Here is a 24,489-nt window from a genome sequence, read left to right as displayed (position 1 = left end):
TCTTGGATGGAAAATTAACATATAATAAAGATGTCAGTCATTCTAACCCAAATCCCAGGATGTTTATTTTGAAAAATAGAGAAGACGATTCTGAAGTCCATATGGAGAAGCAAATATATAAATATACTTCAGACACTTTGAAAAAGGAAGCAAAGGGCTTCCCTGGTGGCGCAGTGGTTGAGAGTCCGCCTGCCGATGCAGGGGACGCGGGTTCGTGCCCCGGTCTGGGCAGATCCCACATGCCGCAGAGCGGCTGGGCTCATGAGCCGTGGCCACTGAGCCTGCACGTCCGGAGCCTGTGCTCCGCAACGGGAGAGGCCACAGCAGTGAGAGGCCCGCGTACCGCAAAAAAAAAAAATTATATTGATATTCAAAACATGAAACAGACCCCAGGAGCTATAAAATACTGGCATATTTATCTACATTAGAACTTTACATCTCTCTAAGATGAAAGATGCCATAAGTAAAGTTAAAACAGAAACAATGGGTAAAATTATTCTAATCAGTATACAAAATATCTAAACACCTACAAATTGATAAGAAAAGGTAAGCAATCCAATATAAACGAGACAGAACAGACAACTCACAGCCCTGAAATACAAGTAGACCATAAACATGAACGAGAGATAGGAAAAGACACACTAAAATAAATTTAGCAAAATGCAAGAGATGTATGACTTCAGCATTTATTAAAAGTGTGCACAGGGATGGGCACCATTACACCCTGCTGCTGAAAGTGGCAATAGGTGTAACATTTTTGGAGGGTAGTCATCAGAACCTTAAAGGCATGTTCTCTGTTATCCAGAAATCCCCTTCCGTTCTAAGGAAATCATTACACAAATGCACAGAACACAGTCAGTGCAGCTTTCTCTGTGTGTAATAATGAATTTCTGCCCTTCAGAAGCCAAGACAGACAAGACAGAAAAGGTGCACAGAGCAACAGGAGTGGGATGATGGGAAGCATCGCCCTTGCGGGCTTGAAAGCCAAGTCTGAACAGAGATAACTGGGTCCGTGACCAGCTCTCGGCCTCACCTGGGGCAGATTCTCAGAACTGCACCCAGGCCATAGGGTGTGCACCTCCCAAGGGATGTGGTGTCATGGAAACTCTGCCTTCCTGTTACGCTGGTGGAGTCACTCACACACTTTGCAGCTTGGTTCTGGATTGTGCAATGAGGGGCTCGGGAGAGGTGATCTCTAAGGTATTCTGTCTCCTACACGCTGTGGAGGAACTGACCTCTAATTTTAGTCTCTTTGTTCCCTCCTCCATTTTCCTTCCTGGGGTCTGCTCAGGAGTTGGTGTGTTGTCCCAGCTGTGGGACAAACATTTTAGTAGTCACCGGAAGAGGTCAACTCTGAACAATATCCCCCTTTTTCCTCCCCCTCAGGCAGTTCTCAACAGGATCCGCATTCAGCTGGTGGCTTCTTTACAACCGATTTTCATTCTATATGGTTTTGCACGTTGTAAGAGGATGCTGGCTAATTCTTTATCGGAAAGGAATTCCTCTGAGGCTGGAGTGCCCAATGGGCACTGATGCCTTTGGGCAATACTCTTCAAGTCACCCCAGAAATGCCTGCTGACCTTGGAGACTGGTGACTGGGCAGTGGAAGGGTGTGTGCAGCCCTTGCAGCCCTTTACACCTCCCAGGACCCAGCTAAAGATGAGCGCCTGCAGTTCAGAGAACAGGTAGTGTGCTTCTCCCTCTCTCTCAATGCATGTGTGCACTTCACCGTCTGTGTGACAGAAGCACAATGGTGGGTGCCCTGCCAGCTGACGGGCACAGGACTTTCAGTCTGAGTTTCTTGGAAAACAACAAAAGAAGGTATGTACTGAGGAAAGCTCAGGAGGCCACGCTTTGGGCTGGGGGAAGGTTGGTAAGAAATTAGCAAATCTGGGCTTCCCTGGTGGTGCAGTGGTTGAGAGTCCGCCTGCCGATGCAGGGGACGCGGGTTCGTGCCCCGGTCCGGGAAGATCCCACATGCCGCAGAGCGGCTGGGCCCATGAGCCATGGCCGCTGAGCCTGCACATCCGAAGCCTGTGCTCCGCAACGGGAGAGGCCACAACAGTGAGAGGCCCGCGTACCGCAAAAGAAAAAAAAAAAAAAAAAAGAAATTAGCAAATCTTTCTGCCCCTGAGCAGTGCAGAGCAAAAACCATCTCCCTTAATGACCGTCTCCTCTTTTGTGTATCAACTTATGCGATTAGCTAGTATCCTTCATGAGGAGGAATCTCTGCTGGTACCCAAGAATATGCCAGGGGTCAAGGAGACTTGGCACTGAACACCGGGAGCCAGAATTGTAGATGAAAAGAAAATATAGACACATAAAGACATTTGTAAATGTGGCCCCATTAGACATTTATACAAGTTCAAACTGTATGGGGCAACTTGAAGAGTGAGAAGGAGGAAGTGTGTGCACAGAGAGAGGTGGAGGAATTCATCCATGAAGACATTGGAAGAAGTTTTTAGCAGGAACTTGGGGAAAGAGATTGGCAAAGAGAAGAGGTGGGTAGGACGCCGGGTGTAAATGCATGGGGTGAAAGTGACCACCGTGCGTGCTTGACTCGTAAAGATTAGGGGCCAAGAATAAAAAGAAAGAAGGTTGGAAAAGCTAGAATGAGTATTGAGAGGTAGAGAGAGGGGTGATACAAATTTCTGCATGGACTCTGAAGATGAAGGAAAACATGTTATGTATTCTCAAACTCAGGAGAGAAGATGACTCTCCCCCAAACCTGCATCTGTGCTCACAAGCTTATCTTAAGCTGCTCTTACCGCCATTTCTTTTGCTATTTTTCCTTAGCGGAAGAGAATGATTAATTCATATACTTGAGAGTTTGGCATTACTTTTTTTTTTTTTCCTGTACGCGGGCCTCTCACTGTTGTGGCCTCTCCCACTGCGGAGCACAGGCTCCGGACACGCAGGTTCAGCGGCCATGGCTCACGGACCCAGCCGCTCTGCGGCATGTGGGATCTTCCCGGACCGGGGCACGAACCCGTGTCCCCTGCATCGGCAGGCGGACTCTCAACCACTGCACCACCAGGGAAGCCCTATTGTGTCAATTTTATGTTTAATCTGTCCCTGAGCACCCCTCTGTCTCCCCAGTCCCAGGGACCTGAGCTCACCATCTGAGCTCACCACTTAGCCCCCTTTGCTGTCCTGGGATGTGTCTGTGCATGCATAAGCCTGGGATGCATGCACCAGCCTGCCTGAATATGAAGCATGACCTTCAAATTGGTGCCCCAAAGCTCACTGTTTTCACCTCCATCCACTAACCCAGAACCCTAGCACTTGCACAGACCCCTCCCCAAACAGGCATTTCTGGGAGTCTTCCATGTGCTTGAGTTACCCCGTATCACAGATCTGACTTGTCCCCTAGGAAGGATGTCAGTGTCAGGGTACAGCCAGGTGGCTGGCACCTTGGTCCACTGTGCTTCTCTCCCACTAATACCAAAGTTGCACAGTGGCATATGGCAAAATGAGGTGAGGTGAGGTAGTCATTGCTTCTTATTTTTTGATTTCCACTCCATTAGAGAAATCCCAGTACAGCACCCCACTGTATTTCCAAGCTGTATGTGAACAGCTCTTGCAGGTTTTACTTATGGCAAAGTTACCGGGTTATTTTTCTTACTGTCCTTACCCTGCAGAGGAGGGTATAGCTGGGTAAGAGTTGAGCACCAGACCTTTCCTAACCCTTAGTTAGTGGATATTCCTGTCCTGTCTCTGTATCTTTTGCTATGATGGTGAAGAGAGAGGGGCTAGCCAGGCATGGCCATCCTGCCTCCCTGGAGCCCCAGATATCCCGGGCAGCCAGCTGGAGCAATTTTTCCCTGCTCTGAGCCTCTGTAGTTTGCAGTCTCTACAAATCTCCCAGATAGATACCTTTCCCCTCCTTCTAAGACCTTGGAGGGACACTTTCCATGGAAATTCAATTCATGGTTTTCCTCACACAGGCAGGATGTGACAGAGACTTCCTCGTTTTGTTCTATCTATCTTGGTTTTTATAGCAAAGGGCAGAGCAAGCAGCGTTGTGTCTTAAGGTGGAAGGTGGGTGGGTAATTTTGTCAAAGATGAGCTGGTTCCCCTCAGCTGAACTGCCAGCCCATGTCTAGGAGACCTTAGCATCTGGAATCTGAATACTTCACAACTGTCTGCCTTGCAGGGAAATTGAGATCACCCGATTCATCTGCCATTTTGGACCCTTCGCTGCTACTTGCCAGGTATGTGCCTCATTCTCAATGCCTGTCGAACCCTCCACCTTTCAGAAATGGGAGGCAGAAATGAGGGCTTAGGAGAGAGCGCAAGGTGGGTTGGCACCATCTTATCAGCTGAACCTGGCTGCAGGATAGGGATGTCAGTGTGACCAAGGGGAGATGCCCATTTAGGCAGCCCCACTTGAAGAGGAAGGATTCTGACACATCCCATTTCCCCCTCAAGCCATGCGAAGCCTCAAAGAGGGTCCCTCCTTGGGACAGTTCATCTCCTGTAGAGACAAGGGGTGGAAACCCTCTTGTGGACCTATTGAAATAAAAACCAAAGCAAGCCAGTGAGCATTAATTGACAGCTTGTGAAAGGCAGAGCATTGCAGCAGGTGCTAGAAGGGGAGCGGGGTGCAAGAGTGCAAAAACCCTATGCCTGGGGGCTCGTAGCTTAGGATACAGAGAACGGGAGAAGGGCAAAGCACACGCAGCCCAAGCTTACAAATTAGCAAAAGCAGAATATAATCATCTTTAAACGGGCTTCCCTGGTGGCGCAGTGGTTGAGAGTCCGCCTGCCGATGCAGGGGACACAGGTTCGTGTCCCGGTCTGGGAAGATCCCACATGCCGCGGAGCGCGTCAGGAGCCTGTGCTTCGCAACGGGAGAGGTCACAACAGTGAGAGGCCCGCGTACAGCGGGAAAAAAAAAAAAAAAAAAAAAAACTTTAAAGAGAAATTCAAGAGCTGAAGGACTGGAAATCAGGGGAACATAAATGTTGTTTAGGAATTGGGGATGCAGGAGGAGAAAACTGGAATGGGGTTGGAGTGAGGCTAGGCAAAAAATGAGAAGGAAAGAAGAAGGAAGAGGAAAGATAGGCTTGGGTGGAAGGTAGCCGCGTTTCAGCAGCATTTCTTTGGCGTAGGTATGCACGACCTTTATTCCTCCTTGCGTCTTCAGAGGCTCCCTGGAGAGCAGGGAGCATGTACCCCACCAGCAAAGCTTAGCTCCAGCCTGAGACCCCCTTTCTGGCTGTGCTTCCCCTCACTGGGTCCTCTCTCTTCCCCAAATACGCAACGTGGCCAGTCTCAACTTTCCCCAGCAAAACCTCCCCATTCTTTTTCTTTTCAGAAAAAGAATCTGAAATCTATTTACACTGTGATGCGAATAGCTGAAATCAGAAAGTGTTTCCCTTCAGAGGGGTAAGGATCAGAGACTTTCAACTGCAAAGGGAGGTTGGAAAAGGCAAACTTCAGGTAGCAACTGGAGAGTAGGGTGCTCTTTAGATCAGGAAGGGGCATTCAGCCCTTCTGAAGTCCCTTCCAGAATTTGCCAGACTGTCTCCCTCCTATTAAAGTCTTTAAAGTCAGGTCCTTGAGCGTTGGAAGGAAAGGTGCCACAAGGCATTACCTCCTGCTAGAGAAGATGCTGTTGATAAGGTCTAAGGGAAACTCCAGTTTTAAGTTGTTTTATCAGAAGTGGATTTTTAAATTTTTGTGCATTTGTTGGTTGGTTAGTCTTGTGGCTGACATATGGGGACTCAAGCCACTTCTTCAGTGCATGTGAGATGCTGTCAGGGTGAGCACTGCAGTCTGTGACCAGGCGATTCCTAACGGGGGTCACAGTTTGGGGGACAGGAAAACTGAGGGTGCACCCAACTTTGACACACGACAGCTGGTGAGGAACCTGTATCAAGAGAAGGGCAGAGCTTGGGAGGAACTCCCACTCCACCACCTTCTAGCCGTGTGTGCAGGGCAAGTCACTTGGCCTCCCTGCACCTCAGTTTCCTTGCCTGTAATTTGGTCCTATAATAATGGTGATAATACGTGTGATATAGGTAAGTACTTGGTAGATAGTGAGCGCTCGATTTATATTAGTTTTTATTACTGTGGGCACATGCATGTGTATATGTGTGTTTATGACCTCTTCCCCCTGCAACCTCAGTGACTGAAATCCCATGAATGTATCACAGCAGAGAACTGCCGTCCTGATAGTAATTCCAGTGTCTGGAACATACTGACTGACAGGTGGCAGCCTCCCCCTCCCTGGGAATATTGGAGCACGTGCTCCTGCTGTGGGGTGCCCCTGCCCCCTGCTGTGGGCCTGCCTAATGCCCCATCGCTGCCTTGGGAAGGACTCAGGTTAGCACCTAGCACAAGTATTGACCAATTCCTCAGAGTCTGGCCGATCCAGATGGATCCAGAAACACTCTCTGAGCCCCTCTTGTTTGGGAAGGCATTAGCTGGTGCTGATATACCCTCGTGGCTTCACCCCATGGGGCTTTATGTCCTTTGCTGCCAGTTCTAGGCCTGTCACAGACATATTCCTGCCATCAGCCAAAAGGGCCAGAGGCTGGACTGTCCAGCCTGAGCCTGGACCCTGGCCCAAGGTCTCTGTTCTGCTGGTTATTGTGTGAATAATGATTCCAGTAGCTGCTGGCTCTCAGCCAGGCACACTTCAGAGGGGACTCCTATCTCCTCCCTGAGGGGTCCCTTCTGAAACATGAATGGAGCCCCCCCAGCTTGCCCCTCTGTCTTCCCACCTGCGTGTGGAAGGGCAGGGCCCGCAGACCCTGGCCCACTCGACTCATAGGCCATTGCCCCTCCCTCCTGCTGTAGTCATGTCAGCCAGTGTCCTTCCAGCACAGAGGTCAGTCAAGGAGCCTCCCTTCCATTAACTAACCTGCACACCTCCTTAGACTAGTCTTCTGCTGCACGACCAGCAGCTTTTTAAGTCCTTCATCTACTGTAAGCTTTCTTTTTTTATTGTTAACAATTTTAGTTTAAGAATTTTGTCAATTTAGGTAAATAAATCAATTGAAAAACAGATTAAAGGAAATAAAGAAGAAAAAAATATACGACCACCTGAATAGTTGCAGAAAAATAATTTATTAAAGCTAATACTTTTTTCTCTCAGCTTTATGAAGTATGATTGACAAATAAAAATTGTATATATTTAAAGTATACAATGTGATATTTTGATATGTGCATTCATTGTCAAGCTAATTAACATATCCATCGTCTCACATAGCTACCTTTTTTTGTGTGTGGTGAGAACACTAAAAATTTATTCTTAGAAAAATTTAAGTATACCATACAGTATTATTAATTATGATCACCATGCTGTACATTAGCTCTTTAGAACTGATTCATCTTATAACTGAAAGTTTGTACCATTTGACCAATATTTACTCCATTTCCCCCTCCCCTTCCCAGCCCCTGGTAACCAACATTCTACTCTTTTTGAGTTCAACTTTTTTTTTTTTTTTTTACTGTAAGCTTTTATATATAGAATGGATAAACAAGGTCCTACTGTAGAGCACAGAGACCTATATTCAATATCCTATGATAAACCATAATGGAAACAAATATTAAAAATATATATATGTGTATAACTGAATCACTTTGCTGTACAGAAGTAATTAACACAACATTGTAACTCAACTACACTTCAATAAAAAAATAAAGTCCTTCATCTACATCCCGCTAGTGAGAGTGTGGCTGGGACTCTGCAGCCACAGGACCCCAGGAACACGTGCCACCTCGCAGGTCTGTGGGAAAAGGAAAACCAAACAGTGGAGTGGGGTGGCAGACAGAGGGAGGAGGGAGACTGGGGGAGCTGGAGAGTAGAAACTGCATAGGGCTTTCTGCTCTGGGGGTGCTATGATGGCATGAAAGGAGAGGGAGGCAGCCTCTGGAAGAAGATGGAGGCAGAGAGAGGAGCTGACTTTTTTTTTTTTAATATTTATTTATTTGTTTGGCTGTGTCGGATCTTAGTTGCGGCACGCGGGATCTTTGTTGCCGCATGCGAGATCTTCGTTAGGGGCATGCGGAATCTTTTTAGTTGTGGCATGTGGGATCTTCTAGTTGTGGCATGAGAGAGTTTAGTGTGGCATGCAGGCGGGATATAGTTGCCTGACCAGGGATCGAACCGGGAGCCCCCTGCATTGGAAGCGTGGAGTCTTAACCACTGGACCACCAGGGAAGTCCCTGAATTTTCTTTAGAGAGCACCCATGCCACCCATAGGAGGCTTAAGCTTAACAACCCTCTGAGTTGGACTGGTTTCTTCCATTGTTTAAGCAAAGAAATTAAGGTTCAGCAAGGTCCATAATCTGTCTAAAGTCTCACAACTAAATAGAGGAGAAATGTGGAGAGGCTTATATATCTCCCAAGATGTACAGCTGCCCAGGCTCACTGGTTCTCAAGCTGTGAGGCATTACTTCAGGTCCCAAAGGGGCATCAGGAGTGAAGAGGGAACAGCCCTTGCCTGAGGCTGGGTCTCCAGTGCCACAGATGAGGCACGGGGAGGGCTAGATGGGACGGTACCATCACTATGGTCTCAAAGATGCTACTGACTCAGTGACAGTCACCAGCTGACCTCCTGGGAGCTCCACCTGAAGCCTCAGGGATGGAAGAAGGTGTCCTAGATGTGGTTGGAGTTAAAAGGCAGCCAGGCATGCATCCTACTTTGGAAAGATTAGAACTCTGTGTTTGTTCCTCTGTTTTGTGGACCTGATGTTCCAGGTCAAAGGGAACTGGGAGCAAAGCTGGGCAGAGAGAAGGAAAATGCATCTGGGAATCCTCATAGGTTTCCCTTTGTTTGGGCAAAGTCACTAAATCCTAGCTCAGCCCCAACACAATGCATGGCTCTGTTCCTGGCTCTAAACAATGCGAAGCTCAGAAGCTGCTTCCTCTGGGACCCTTTGGCCTTGTCCTCTCTCAGCTCTGTGAGTCCAAGCAAGGCCAACAATGCCATAAGCAGTGCCGTCTGTTAAAATTAGAAGCAGCTCTCACATCTGGCTATGATTGAAAAGAAGCCAGGCGCTGGAGCCTGCAAGAACCAGACAAAAAATAATTGAGGCAGTGACAGACGTCGGGCCTGATGCACGGAGTTCCAGCTCTCCTGCGTCACTCCAGTACCTCTTTGCCCTTTCCAGGTGGCCCCCACTGCTGAGGAAAAGTGATGGATTTCCCAGTCTCCCTGGACTCCTGCCAGCGAGTACGTCTTCCCAGCAGTCTCTCCTTCCTCACTCACCTCCTCCTCCTGCTTCAGCCCGGGGAGATGCACTCAGGTAACCTGTCTAATCTGCAGCCCAGACAGCCAGGACGTGAGCACCTCAGCTTCTGCCCACCCCTCCTGCAGGTGATTCCAGGGCTGAGATCTTGTAGCCTGGTACCAGGCTGTGCCAGGGGCTAAAATATAAGATTTCCATCCCAGTTGTTAAACAGCCACGCCCCCAAACACCATCCAGCCCCACAGTGCTCCCCCACCATCCCTGCAGCCACCCACAACTCCACAGCTCACAAGCATGGCAGAAGGCATAGCTGCAGGGTGCCAGGAGATTCTTATTGGTCTGTGCTTAGGCTGAACCCGTTGGAAAATATGTTTAACTCCTCTCCTGCATATAAACCATAGCTTTTGAACGGCAGGGAGGATCCTAATCTTACCATCTCTCATGAAAGAAGCAACTAATAGAGAGTGTAAACTAGTTATGCAAATACAATTCCCTAATTCCCTGAGCTGGAAACCAGGGATACCAAGGTGACTAGGCACAGCCCAGATCCTCAGTCATTCAAGGGAGGGGGACAGACGTGACATACACAGCTGTCCAGCTATGTGACCAGAGCTGCAAGAGAAATGTACCCAAGGATTTGGGAGCATAACTAAGAGACCAGTTTGTTTTTTCCAGAAAGCCATGAAGGGCCATGGAAAAGAGGTATTATTTGAGTAGAGCCTTGCAGAATGCACATTCTCCGGGAAGATGACAGATGGAGAGTAAACTGAGGCAGGCTGTGCCCGGGAAGAGGGCCAGGCGTCAGGCACGGGGGCAGGGACAGCTGGAGAGAAACTGGAGAGGGAAGCTGGTAGGGATGGTATCAGGGCTACACCCAGTGGGCAACAGGGGTTCTCAAATGGAGTGAAGCAAGGTGCCCCCATGCTATATGGGCAAAGTGAAGGATGGGAGAGATTCATAAAGGAAGAATTTAGGGTGGGATTAAGCTGAGCTTTGAAAGAAGGAAAGGAGGTGTACAGAAGCCAGAAAAATGAATGAAGTCATGCTGGGTAGAGAGGCACTGCAGCAGGAATAGCAACTCTCATGGAAATTGCAGAAAACAGGGAGTAGAGGAGCCATACAGAGACATCACTGCAGAGAACAATCAAATGAAAGATCCAGATAAATTAAAATCTTGAAAGCAGGGTTTGGTCTTAGATAGGAAAACCCATGAAACAAGGAGCCCCCCCCCAGATTACTTTAATACCCTTTGTTATTACAGAAGCTGTCCATGTGCATTATACAATGTTAGAAAATCAGACAAAGCAAAAATAAGAAAACATCTATTCCCACCAGGCAGAAATTATCACTACCAATAATTTGGTCTATTTCCCTTCAGGTCTTTTATTCTGCACATTCATGCAAATATGTCAAATTTTTAATCAAATAAGAGGATAGTGTACATTTGGTTTTGAAACTTGCTTTTTTTTTTTTTTTTTTTTTGCCAAAGATTCCATTTAATTTAATGCCCTGGCCATATTTACATAACTGTCCCCAAAATAATATTTGCAGTTGGTAGGTTCAAACCAGCTACCAGTCCAGCACCACACATTTGTATCTGGTTGTGATGTTCCTTGTGTATTTTTTAATGTGGCACACTCAACTTTTTCATGACAATTACTTGCTCAAGCAACCGGACCGGTCATCCTGTAGAGCGTCTCACCTTTGTCATTTGAATGGTTTACTGCAAAAAATCGTATTTGAGGAGTGCTGATTTGGGCCATTGTCTGGGTTCTCGTCCTAGAGGAATTCAGGGTGGTAGGCCATGGGGAACCCATTCTGGCACACGTCGGGGATGAGGTGGAATTCTCGTGCCACCTGTCGCCGTACCGGGACGCCGAGCACATGGAGATCCGCTGGTTCCGGAGCCGGACCTCTGACGTGGTGCACCTGTACCGGGAACAGCAGGAGTTCTATGGCCAGCAGATGGCGCAGTTCCAGAACAGGACCGAACTCGTCACGGACGAGATCGCTGATGGCAGCGTGACCCTGAGGCTCCACCCCGTGGTTCCCGCCGACGAGGGTCCATACGGGTGCCGCTTCCTCTCCAGCGACTTCACTGGGGAAGCCGTCTGGGAGCTGGAGGTGGCAGGTGCGTGACCTGGTCAAGCCCCAACAGAGAGGAGAAAATGGTCCATTTGGAAACAGGTCAAGAGTAGATAGAAAAGAACAGAGAAAGGGAAAATATCTCTAATTTAAAAAAGAAAAGTATTAAAAAGAAAGATTCATTAGAAAATGAACAAAAAAATGCACACAAAAAAGATACACAAATGGCCCTGAAACATAAGAAAAGATGATTACCTTTACTCATTGTGAGAGAAAGGCAAATTAAAGCTACGGAGATACAGTTTTTTTACGCATCAGATTGGCAAACATTCAATATTTGGATCACACACTCTTGGTGGAGGTGTAGGGAAGCAGGCCCCCTCCTACCTTTATTTATTTATTTATTTATTTATTTATTTATTTATTTATTTATTTATTTATTTATTTAGGGCTGCATTGGATCTTCCTTGCTGCGCGTCGGCTTTCTCTAGCTGCGGGGAGCGGGGGCTACTCTTCATTGCGGTGCGCGGGCTTCTCATTGCGGTGGCTTCTTGTTGCGGAGCGCGGGCTCTAGGCGCGCAGCCTTCAGTAGTTGTAGCACATGGGCTTCAGTAGTTGTGGCACGTAAGCTCTAGAGCACAGGCTCAGTAGTTGTGGCGCATGGGCTTAGTTGCTCCGCAGCATGTGGGATCTTCCTGGACCAGGGCTCGAACCTATGTCCCCTGAACTGGCAGGCGGATTCTTAACCACTGTGCCACCAGGGAAGTCCCCACTTTTTTTTTTTTTTTGCGTTACGTGGGCCTCTCACCGTTGTGGCCTCTCCCGTTGCGAACCACAGGTTCCGGATGCACAGGCCTAGCCGCTTCACGGCATGTGGGATCCTCCCGGACCGGGGCACGAACCCGTGTCCCCTGCATCGGCAGGCGGACTCCCAAACACTGCGCCACCAGGGAAGCCCCTGGGGCTTTTTTGATCTACTGTTTTTTACAGTATTGATGTTTAAACCATCTTAATGTTTTGCATATTCAAAATATAAAGCTAGCTTACTTGGATAGAGAGATAAAGAAGTATATATAACAAAGCCACTTGAGTGCCAGTGGGATTCAAGAGAGAGAAAAGACAATCTATTGAAATCTGGGGTGGGATTACTCTTCATTCTAGGGGGACTGTCCCTTGCATTGTATGACTAAATATTAGTAGCCCTTCCCTATTTTAAAACGCCCTTCAGAGGTAGTGCTGTCCCCACACGCCACCGGTGATTTAGCCTGTCACTTATAGTCCACTGGTGGAGGGCTGCCAGCCCGCAAGTGTGTTAAGAGCAGTCACAGTCACGATGCCTTATGGTGACTGCAGATGGTGAATGGTGGCATGAACTTCGCATACAACTTCTGGGAAGGAGCCTCATCATTCTAACTCTTCCTGCCTCTCTCAGGGCTGGGCTCGGACCCTCACATCTCCCTTGAGGGCTTCAAGCAGGGAGGCATTCAGCTAAGGTGCACCTCCAGTGGCTGGTACCCCAAGCCACAGTCTCAGTGGACAGACCATCAGGGACGATGCCTGCCTCCAGAGACTGAAGTCATCGTCAAGGATGCCCAAGGCCTGTTCAGTCTGGAAACCTCTGTGGTCGTCCAAGGGGGGGCCCACAGCAATGTGTCCTGCTCCATCCAGAACCCCCTCCTGGGCCAGAAGAAAGAGTTCGTGGTCCAGATAGCAGGTCAGTGGGCACCAGTGCACCGTCATCTTCCTAGTCTTCAAGTTCTCCATGTCCTTTATCCCAGAGACCATCTATTGGGACACAGTGGCACTGGAGCCTGGCTGTGTATGGGGGGGGGGGGGCTAAACCTGACACCTTGAAAGTCAGCCGTAATATCAGGAACCTACTGAGGGTACAACTGACAACCCAAACAGTAATTGGGGGAGGTCCCAGAAAGCCAACATTATGAACCAAAGACCAGGCCCTAAAATCCAGAAACTCTAGTTATTAGAGGGCATCATGAGAGCCCATGTGTTCCTAATTTTATCCCTCAAACAATATTTATCGATCACCCACAATGTTCCCCAAACCCTTGGCCTCAGGTCCACATTCCAGCAGGGGAAACAGATACACAAAAGAATAAATTACAGCACATGTTAGAAGATGTTATCTGAGACAGAGAAACATGAAGCAGGGAAGCAGGCTAAGGCGGGGTGGAGTGTATATATGGATTTAAAAGTGGTGGATGAGGGACGAAGACCGTTAGGCACTGAGTTCAAAGGAAGACCATTATATAGGATCAAAGTTTTATCGTGAGGCACCCATTTGAAGGATTTAACGTTCATGGCTCTAATTGTTTTAAGTCTTGAGGATAAACCCAACCTATGGGCCATGTTTCACATTGGTCCAAATCAATAGTGATATTACCATAACAGAAAGAAATCTCACCCTTATAAGCGATAACTTGTCCTCGGGTAAGAGGACCTGATAAGCACCGTGTGTCACACATAGTTCACCCGAAATTTACCTGGTCATTGGGTAAGGAGTAACATCTGTGTTAGCTAATTGTCTTTATCCAAAGGAGAAATAAGATATCTCTTATCTCTATGACAAGCACATAATTACAACTTGGAGCCAGGTGCCTAAGTGAAACTCCCAGCAGACCTGGAGATAGGGGTACTTTCTCCTTGATGTTTCCATTTCAAAGAGATGGCTCTAGCTCCTTAAGAAAAACATTCCTGGGTTTTAAAATTGGCAAGGGGCTTATTTAACTTTCAAAAAGATTTGTATACATCTTGAGGGGATAGAGAAAGAATTTACACATTTTCTAAAGGAAATACTCTAAGAGAAGGGAAAGGGGAATCTCCCTCCGTTTTTGCACCAGGGGAAATCCAGTTTTTAAATTTGTGTTTACCCTTGACAAAGAGTGTGGGTCACGTGGATATCTGCAAGGAGGCCATTCAGGTAGAGGCCATTCAAGTGCAAAGGTCCTGACATGGAAATGTGTGTAGCTATCTGAGGAGCTGGAAAGATGCAGGAGAGACTGGAGATTGGAGGTCAGGGGGGCATAGGACCCTGAGCCCTTTAACCCCTAAGTCAGTGCTTCAAAAACACCTGTGGTGAAGGACCAATCCTTTGTAGCTCAATACTTTTAACCAAGACAATAAAAATGCACTGCTAGAAAAATAAAATTAAAAACTGAAAGAACACATTACGCTAAATGAAATAAGCCAGACACAAAAGGACAAATATTGTATGATTCTCTTTATATGAGGTACACAGAAGAGTCCATTGATAGAGGGGGAAAGTAGAATAGATGTTACCAGGGGCTGGGGGGTGTGGGGGGAATGGGGAGTCAGTGTTTAATGGGTAAAGAGTCTCCGTTTGGGAAGATGAAAAAAGTTCTGGTGGTGATGGTTGCACAACAATGTTAATATACTTGAGGCTGCTGACCTATAAGCTTAAAACGGTTAAGATAGTCAATTTTATGTTATGTATATTTTACTATGATAAAAGCACCAATTTCTTATTATCTTCAACAGACACAAAATTATTCTATTAAATTGCCGCAAGAGTTACTAAAGGGTTGCTCTCTATTTTGCATTCATTTCTTTACTGTCCAGCCACTGTCCTTGCGAACCCTGAGCCACATTCTGCCGCTGGGCAGATCCTCCCTAGGAAGCCTGGAGAGGGAAGAGAAGAACTGTCAGTCAGCTGTCAAAGCTTTGCTAACAGTTCTTCCAAAGGTGTGATGAGAAGTAGAAGCCAGGTGTTTGCAAGAAGCGGGAGATGACGTGTGGATTCGTCAGAGTGGTAGAGAGCAGTTAGCCACTGGGTTTCAGGTATCAACACCTTGGATTGTCATGCCCTTGGATGTAAAGCAAGAGTAGGAAGAAGTAGAGGAAGGTCAGGGCTGTGGTCACAGAAGTTCTAAGCTGGAGGAGTGGGCAGCGCCCATCAGCGCCTTCCTTTCGCATCCTTCGGTTTGCAGTGTTTTCCTCTGCGCTGCGCAAGTTCAAGTTCGCCGCTGGTCCTCTGACGCTACCTCTCTCTAGAGCACTGCAGATTGGTTCTCAGGCCCGTTTTACAGAGGGCTATGCTGGGGCCCAGGAAGCGTCAACCAGGCACTGGGAAGGTTTTCCGGCACGCAGTGTCTAGACTAGTCTTCTCATGTTTAGCGAAGACCAAATCGAGACAACTCCATGTGGGGTGTTTTCCAGACGTATTTTTACCCGGAACCTCTCCCTGGAAGAGAGCTTTCCTCGGGACTCTGGTGGGACCGCTGCTCGTCTTGGCTCTCCTCCCGACGCTGGCGCTGTACTTCTTTCGGAGGCAACGGAGGTCCCAAGGTACCAGGCAGGCTGGGGGCTGCCCTCCTGGAGTTGGCTTTGCCCAAGAGCAAAGTGGTGGAGGCGGCCACAGCGGGGCACTGCTGAGGGGCCATCCTGCGGAGGCACGGCTGGCATGGGTCGTGGAAACAGGCAGAGGAGCGCGCACACTCACGTCTGCTCCCCTTTTTTCTTCCTTGCAGAAAAGCTGAAGAAGCAGGCGGAGAAGGACAAAGGTAAGCAGAGGGAAAGACGCGCTTTTCGCGCGCATCCCTGACTCGCAGAAGTGGGGACGCTGGGTGAAGAAGACGCGTAGGTCACAGCGGGGGGGGGGGGGGGTTTGGGAGAGGGCAGAGACGGGGGTGGGCGGGGGGGGCGGGGGGCGGCAGAGGATTTCTTCCACTTCTCCTGCCTCGGAGCCTGCTCCTCCCTCGAGTCCAGCTCAAACTGGTTCTCCAGAGCACATGGGGTCCCAAGTCTGTGCACTTTGGAGATGCAAGGCCTCAGTGATCCACGTAGATTTTCCTCTTTTCTTCGTTTCTTTCTCCAGGGAAACTCACAGAAGAGCTGGGTAAGTTCTGGGTGCCATGCCCACGGTGCTGGCTGTGGGCTAGGGGGTTAACCCCGGCACACGGTGGAAGCAGGGGTTCAGTGATTTTAGGCCCCCTTTGGAGAGCAATGGATGGTAGCGCTCTAATTCGAAATCCATCCCTCTGCGCCTCCCGCCTTTCCCCTCCGAAACCGATTTGTGTGCACCTGTCAAGGAAGCCTGACCTAAGACCCTCTGGAAAGGCTCTGCCAGGCCCTCTCCTGCCAACTGTACAATTCACTTACAATTCCACTGTAAAAGGTCTACTCCTTCTGGTTCATCTTCCTAGGATAACCTCTTTTTAATGCAAATGTCACTGGGAAGGAAGCCAGCTTTAATTTGCACCAAAGTGAAAGCAATTTATCAAATCCACTTTTCTTCCCAGGGGGACTCAGCACCTTGAAACCGTGTGGGGGGAGGAGGGAAGAGTGAATCCAAAGGAAGAGGGGATAGAGGAGAGGAGAAGGCCACCATGGGTGGGGGAAGACCTTGAGAACCACCTTGTCTGCCCCAGTAAAACACCAGACAAAGCAGTAAAGTTGAAGCTTGTCTTGTAGTCTACCTAGTCATGGAGGGGAAAACAAAAACAAAAAAGGCAATCAACCAAACAACAAAAAGAGCCACAATAATTCATTAACATCACAGGCCGAATTCGTGTGTATTGTTGCCTTTCCCAGTCTTACTTTTAAAAGACAAAGATTAGAGAAATCAGAGGAATGCGTTTCTAGTGGCAAAATATTAGAGTTTTGGTATCTGGCCTGGGGAAATAATTGAGTGTGATGTCCTCCTAGTTCTTTAAATAATGTACCCAGTAAGTGACCCTGAGGCTCCTGCAGGGTGTGCTCAGTGCCTGGACTTACACAGGACTTCCTCCCCAGGAAAAGCTTGTATTACAGGGCAAGTGAGCAGTAGCCTCTCCAAACCAGACCAGAACCCTTGAAAGAGGTTCCTCAGTAGCAAGACCAGTTTTCCCTTCCCAGCGCTGTGCGGATTTCTGCCTTAGGGCAAAGAATAGGATGAGGTGTAAGAATCCTGCAGATGGGCTTCCCTGGTGGCACAGTGGTTGAGAGTCCGCCTGCCGATGCAGGGGACACGGGTTCATGCCCCGGTCCGGGAGGATCCCACATGCTGCGGGGCGGCCGGGCCCGTGAGCCATGGCCGCTGAGCCTGCGCGTCCGGAGCCTGTGCTCCGCAGTGGGAGAGGCCACAACAGTGAGAGGCCCACGTACCGCAAAAAAAAAAAAAAGAATCCTGCAGATGGGTGATGCAGCATCTAGGATGGGGTCGGGGTGAGCAGTGGTTTAAGACTAAGAAACCTCTTCCCAGTGGCCTAACTGCCTTGGGAAGGTGGTTCCACTCATCCAAAGGCTGATGTTTTCTCTGTGTGTTCTGCTTACAGGGAAACTTCAAGTGGAGCTGGGTAAGTGACTCCCCCTTAGAACTATTTCTTGTCCACCTTGTAGCATGTGGTTATCCGTGTATGTTCGTCTTATCTCCCAGCCAGGTATGATGGCCAGGCTGGAACTCCGCTGGCTGTGTGGGTGGCAGGAGAAAGGGGAGAGGCGCAGGGGTGGGTGCAAAATTTGACGTGTGAACAAGGAAGCTGCAGGGACCTGCTGTTCTAATTCTGTTTTTCCTTGGCTACTTCAGACTGGAGAAGGGCTGAAGGCCAGGCTGGTGAGTGAAGCCCGTTTTCCTCCCACTGTCCACGTCACATCTCAGCATCCCAGTCACCTGCTCTGACTAACCAACTATGCTTCATTCTGGTTTATTCCATAGCTACACACATGTACTAATCTATGTTGCTTGGTATAGGTTATATTTGAGTTTTACTTTTATAGTTATTTTTATATTGTTCTGAAGTGTAAGCATACGGTAAATCATTGGTGCCAATCCTGGTTGCACATCAGAATCACCTAGCTTCCTGGTGTCCCCCCTCAAAGACCCTCACTCCTGGTGAGAGTTACCTTATATGTAAATATAAGGTATCTTACCTTATATGTAATTATTTCTCCCTGTACCTTCCTCCATTCCCCCCATAAAACAAACAGTCTAATGTGTATCTTTATTTTGTATGTATTCTTGCAAGAGGTGAATTTCTGTTTTGTGCGGTGCACTTCAGTTTCTGTAAAGACATTTACAGTCTCGTGCTGTTCCCTGCTTATCTCACTCATTGCTGTGTTTTACTATCCACCCCTGCTGCCACATGTAAATCTAGTCTGTATCTCCTTGCTGCAGAGCACTCCCTTTGAGCTGGCCACCCTCCTGGAGTAGACATCCAGCCTGCTTCTAACTCTATACCACCACAAACAAGGCTGAATAAATATCTGAACACGTGTTGCCTTCTGGCTCTGTGTGGAGATTTCTCTGGGATGTGTACCCCCGCGGGGAACTGCTGGCCCGTGGGGGATGTGTCACTAAGTGGGATGGAAGGATGTCCTGCAGCAGCACCATCATCCTTCACGCAGTGCGTGGAGGCTCCTTGTGCCCACATCCCGTGTGAGCCGGCTTTCTAAGTTTACCAGTCAACGGGGACAAGTAATTGTTCTTTCGGTTTGCACTCCTCTGCACACTAAGAAGCTTGAGCATCTCTTTATATGCCAGCTGGCTTTTTGTGCTTCCTCTTCTGAAAATTAGCAGTTCCTGTCCTTTGCCTGTTTTCCATATGGCATTGCTATCTTTTTCTTGTTGATTTCACAAGACAGGGCTGGTGTCAGTGCTGGGGAATGGAGCCTTTTGGTTTGCAGGCATCCTTCATGCAATATTATTATTATTGTAGAATATGATATATACACATAGGATAGTAATCCCTCATTGTTATTATACATTGTGAATTCCTTCTTCTCTTCCGTCACCTGCTATTAGCTTTGTCCAATGGTGCCCCTTATTGAAAAGAAATAACCAGTTTTTTTTTTTTTTTTTTTTTTTGCGGTACGCGGGCCTCTCACTTCTGTGGCCCCTCCCGTTGCGGAGCACAAGCTCCGGACGCGCAGGCTCAGCGGCCATGACTCACGGGCCCAGCCGCTCCGCGGTATGTGGGATTCTCCCGGACCTGGGCACGAACCCGCGTCCCCTGCATCGGCAGGCGGACTCTCAACCACTGCGCCACCAGGGAAGCCCCGAAATAACCAATTTTGATAAAAGCGAATGCATCACATTTTTACCTTAATGGCTTGTGTTTCTGAAGTTTTGTTGAAGATCTTCTTTACATTTAGGTCACAAAGACAGTCTCTTAACATTTTCTTCTACTCACTGTATATGTGTTATGTGCAGGTTTTTAATCCATCTGAAATTCACCATTTTATGTGGTGTTAGACAAGAACCCAGCAATTTTTCTCCGAATAAGGTGTCAGTTTTCCCAATCCCACCTACGACACCATCCACGATTTCCCCGTTGATTTGGGTATCACCTTTAGTGCATGTTCAGTTCCCAGGTCTTCATGGGTCTGTCTTTTGGTCACATATTACTTTGGCCTTTAAAGTACCTGAAAGCGCAAGTCCTCCTCCATTTCCCCTTCCTTTTTAAAGTTAATGGACCTTTTTAATATATAAATTTTAGGATGAATTTATGAAGTTTCTAAAAAAATCCAAAAGTAGTTTTATATGGGATTGCTTTGAATTTATAGATAAATTTAGGGAGAATTGACACCTTTGTCGAATTAAGTTATTCTATGCAAAAGCTCTATATTTTTAAAGATCTACTGGTTATTCTGATGCAAAATCAGGGTTGCAGGGCCTTGCTGTAAATTTATGGAGCTCTGAAAATGTCTTCTATTGCTTTTGCATTTTGTGACTTTGGTGCTCTCTTTGTTGTAAAATAGAACAAGATAAAACAAAACAGAAATCCACACAGAATGGCTCATGTTAAGAAAGAGGGCAAGACAGGGTGTCCAGAGGATGTCTTAGGACAGGAGCCAAGCTCAGCTGGGCCTCCTGGAGACTAAGCCAGTCAGAGATTGAGGCTTCATTTCCATCCTTTAAGGTATCCCAGTTGCTTGTATTGGTTCCCTTTGCCCACATACTCTGTCATCCCACTGTTCCCAGCACAACTTCAGCCTGTGCACAGCTTTGGTACAAGCCAGCACTGACACCAGCCCCCTACCCAATCCCAAATTCCCGGGAAGATGCCATGGTGGACCCAGGCCAGTCTGGATCCAAGCCAGCTATCATGGTGGGAACGAGGTTACTTAGTTTGTAGGCGTCCCTTTTGCATTTTGAGCCGCCCTCAAGGTTCTAGGGTTACTGACCCAGATCTCTGAGCTTCTTTTTCCTCTCTGTTTGGTTTCAGAGTGGAGAGCAGCCCAACAACATGCAGGTAACTGAAGCCAAGGAACTGTGCCTTGTGAATTAGGTTGGCTGGATCTTAAGTAGAAGGGAGGTATCCAGAACTGAGATTAGAGGAAGGGTCTGTCCAGGAGCCAAGTATGGGCCCCACATACAGACACAAAAGCTCACTTATAAAACACATAATATGACACATATGCCTGCACACATACATGCTCACATGCATTAATGTGATTGCACTCATACGTGCACACGTTTGTGTGCACACACATGCTCCCACACGCACCTAGCTTTCCGGGTTTTACTAGATTTGTTTCCAACTGGCAGAAAGGTTGCTACTAGGGCCTCTTTGCAGGAGAGAATACAGAGTTTGTAAGGAACCTCCCACATCATCCGACAGAGGGTTCCTATCCATCAAATGGGTGTGGTTTTTTTTGGGGGGATGGGGTGTTGGAGTGCAGGGTACTGGACTAGATGATCTCAGAGGTCCCCTACAGTTTTAAGATCCTAAAATTGCTGTAAAAGAGTCCCAGAGCTCACTAGTGATTTCATGGTTACACAGGGTGGTGAGAGCAGCCGGGACAGAATCAGCCCTAAGCTCCTTCCGGTTGATCAGGTCTTGGGGAAAGTGAGCCCACCTCTATCCCCACAAACCTACCTCATTTGCTCTCTCTGCTCTGCATGGCACCATGGAATTCAAGAACCTTCCGGTTCAGGAAAGAAATGGGATTCCTCTAATCACTTTCAAAAATTAGGAAGCGACTTTCATGCCCCTTCAGTACCAGGGTGGTGGGAAGGGGGTTGCAGGAGAGGGAGTGACTATTCCACTGATTGGTCCATCAGGAGAGCCAGAGGGTTTGCCTGTCGGGGGAGGGGACAGGCGTGGGAGTAGGGGCAGAACCGTCCTTCACCTGCACTAAACATATGCCTCTGCGCAGTGGATGTGACCCTGGATCCTGGCTCCGCCCACCCCAGCCTGGAGGTCTCCGAGGATGGCAAGAGCGTGTCCTCCCGCAGGATGGCGCCAGGCTCAGCGGCCGGTGACCCCCAGCGGTTCTCCGAGCAGATGTGCGTTCTAAGCCGGGAGCGCTTCTCCACGGGCCGCCACTACTGGGAGGTGCACGTGGGCCGCCGCAGCCGCTGGTTCCTAGGTGCGTGCCTGGCAGAGGTGCCGCGCGCAGGGCAGGCGCGCCTGAGCCCGGCGGGTGGCTACTGGGTGATGGGGCTGTGGAACGGCTGCGAGTACTTCGTGCTGGACCCGCACCGCATCGCGCTCACCATGCGCGTGCCACCCCGGTGCGTGGGCATCTTTCTGGACTGCGAGGCGGGAAAGCTGTCCTTCTTCAATGTATCCAATGGCTCCCACATCTTCACCTTCACGGACACCTTCTCTGGGGCACTCTGCGCGTATTTCAGGCCTAGAGCCCATGACGGCAACGAACACCCAGATCCACTTACCATCCGCCCATTGCCAGTTAGAGAGAAACGCGTCCCCGAAGAGGAGGACAGTGACACCTGGTTACAACCCTATGAGCCCTCGGACCCCGCCCTGGCCATGTGGTGAGGCGCCCTCGTGGCCACAGGACTGGGTCCTGGGCGGCTTCCTGGATACCCAGTCAGTGCTTTGCTCTCCCGCTTCCTCTAGACGGAACAAACACAGCGACCCCAGTGTATGAACCAAAACGCCAGCAAAGGCTTAAAAGGCTCAGTATAGCCGAAATAGGAAAAAGCGAGACCTTTGCCCATGTATCAATAGATGTGTATGTGTACATGTAAGAATATGATTTTCTTTGAAAAAAAAAAAAAAGGCAATTCCAAAGCTTATTTGTGCGTGTTGTAGGTTTGAGCTGATGAGTAGAAATATATTCATGTTGCTGCTAGTCAGGGTGTTCACTGTGGAAGACATGAAAGAAACTGGAATGGGGGAAAAAGAGGAGAAACTTCACTGGATAAAATTAGAGGTATCAGTTAACTTGTGTATTTTAATAGTTTTGTATATATTTTCTAGCTCTAGAATGATCTAGAAACAAGGACACTTCATAAACAATGAGTTCACTTAGGGCTCAGATCCTAGTTTTCACTGTCAATTCCCACTAAAATGAACTTGGAGAAATGGTGGGTTCCAGGGCTGGAGCAGAGAAAGTACAGGTGAATCTGGAACAACTTTTGCTGTAATGTACAAATATGCTCAAAAACTGACGGGGGGCTTCCCTGGTGGCACAGTGGTTAAGAATCCACCTGCCAATGCAGGGGACACGGTTTCAAGCCCTGGTCCGGGAAGATCCCACATGTTGCGGAGCAACTAAGCTCGTGTGCCACAACTACTGAGCCTGTGCTCTAGAGCCTGCGAGCCACAACTACTTAGCCTGCATGCCTAGAGCCCGTGCTCCGCAACAAGAGAAGCCACCGCAACGAGAAGCCCGTGCACTGCAACAAAGAGTAGACCCCACTCACCGTAACTAGAGAAAGCCCACGCACAGCACCGAAGACCCATTGCAGCCAAAAATAAATAAATAATTTTTTAAAAAATGTCAAAAAACTGATGGGAACATAACAAAAAGACATAGGAGCTAGGTCGAAGGGGCTCCACTGACCAATCATGGGACAATTTGAACATTAAAATGAATAATGACAAGAATCGCTCAACAAGGGGTTGATCAAAGAAAAAAATTCACTAAGTGTGCTGTCTCTTCAGCCAGAGAAAAGAAATACAAAAACAACAACAGACGAAAAACAGAAGCGAAAGGAGAGAATGAAAGAATAATTGTGAACTCATGGCTTTTACGATGTAATAGATGAAACACACATATGATACATAGATGGATAGATAGATTAGATAGATAGATGATAGATAGGTAGTGTGTGCACATACATATAGTTCCTAGCTCTGTCTGCTTTGAGGGCTTAGAAACAATAACACCCCTGTACCATTGAGCACACCTTGCACCCAGAACTTAGTTTTTAGTACTATTTACCACTGAAAGGAACTAAGGCTCCTTGGAGAAATGGTGGACTCCAGGGCTGGGGCAGGGAAAATGTAAGAAGGGTGTGATGTTCTGATTTATACTAGGAAATATTTATTTGGTCGTCAACCTAGATTTTATTTTTTTTAATTTTTTTTGCGTTACGCAGGCCTCTCACTGTTGTGGCCTCTCCCGTTGTGGAGCACAGGCTCCAGACGCGCAGGCCCAGCGGCCATGGCTCACGGGCCCAGCCGCTACACGGCACGTGGGATCTTCCCGGACCGGGGCACGAACCCGCGTCCCCTGCATCGGCAGGCGGACTCCCAACCACTAAGCCAGCAGGGAAGCCCTGTAGCATTTTTTGACTCGCACTGTGGCTGATTTCAAGCCGCTGATGTGACTTTTTTGGTGAAGTTGAGAAGAGATGCCCTCGATCAGCTCTCATGAGACACCAGCTCCAGCCCATCACTGAGTTTATACAATTTCACATAAGGCATTTGGTCACCTCCTGTGGTTTCTCTAACAAATCAAACATTTTTGAGCTTATGAAAATATGCTCGGCCACCTGTTATAATACAATTATAGCCTTATTTACATACCATGAATGATATTCAGAGAAAGGAAGTTTTTTAAAAAAACTTATTTATTTTTATATTTATTTTTGGCTGCGTTGGGTCTTCGTTTCTGTGCGAGGGCTTTCTCTAGTTGCGGCAAGCGGGGGCCACTCTTCATCGCGGTGCGCGGGCCTCTTCACTATCACGGCCTCTCTTGTTGCGGAGCACAGGCTCCAGACGCGCAGGCTCAGCAGTTGTGGCTCAGGAGCCCAGTTGCTCCGCGGCATGTGGGATCTTCCCAGACCAGGGCTTGAACCCATGTCCCCTGCATTAGCAGGCAGATTCTCAACCACCGTGCCACCAGGGAAGCCCGGAGGTTTTATTTTCTATAATCATTTACATTAGTGTGCATATAGTTTGAAGTCCTCACAGGTGTTTTGTGATAACATTAAAAATATGTTCCTTGACCATATGCAATCATTATCTATTGCTTTAAGAGTTTTGCGTA

General features: G+C 48.1%; 1 protein-coding gene across 5 annotated transcripts; it reads left to right on the top strand.

Moving 5' to 3' along the window:
* The first annotated feature begins 3,997 nt into the window (after window positions 1-3,997).
* BTNL9 (butyrophilin like 9) lies at window positions 3,998-24,449 on the top strand. Of its 5 annotated transcripts, XM_067732997.1 has the most exons (11): window positions 4,004-4,214; window positions 9,127-9,261; window positions 10,988-11,335; window positions 12,722-13,003; window positions 15,484-15,612; window positions 15,795-15,827; window positions 16,142-16,162; window positions 17,580-17,600; window positions 17,831-17,857; window positions 20,469-20,495; window positions 21,403-24,449. In XM_067732997.1, the coding sequence occupies exons 2-11, from the start codon at window positions 9,153-9,155 to the stop codon at window positions 22,026-22,028; spliced, it is 1,623 nt and encodes a 540-aa protein (XP_067589098.1). In that variant the 5' UTR covers window positions 4,004-4,214; window positions 9,127-9,152; the 3' UTR covers window positions 22,029-24,449. The 5 variants fall into 5 exon arrangements, with proteins under 5 accessions (XP_067589102.1, XP_067589101.1, XP_067589098.1 ...); XM_067733000.1 differs by lacking the exons at window positions 20,469-20,495; window positions 21,403-24,449 and adding an exon at window positions 18,419-18,522 and having other exon boundaries at window positions 3,999-4,214; XM_067732998.1 differs by lacking the exon at window positions 16,142-16,162.
* The last annotated feature ends 40 nt before the right edge of the window (window positions 24,450-24,489 follow it).

This window comes from Pseudorca crassidens, chromosome 3 (assembly GCF_039906515.1).
Source record: "Pseudorca crassidens isolate mPseCra1 chromosome 3, mPseCra1.hap1, whole genome shotgun sequence".
In the NCBI taxonomy this organism is placed as follows: domain Eukaryota; kingdom Metazoa; phylum Chordata; class Mammalia; order Artiodactyla; family Delphinidae; genus Pseudorca; species Pseudorca crassidens.
The sequence above is the reverse complement of the archived record's forward strand: the minus strand, read 5'-3'. Positions and strand labels throughout refer to the sequence as shown.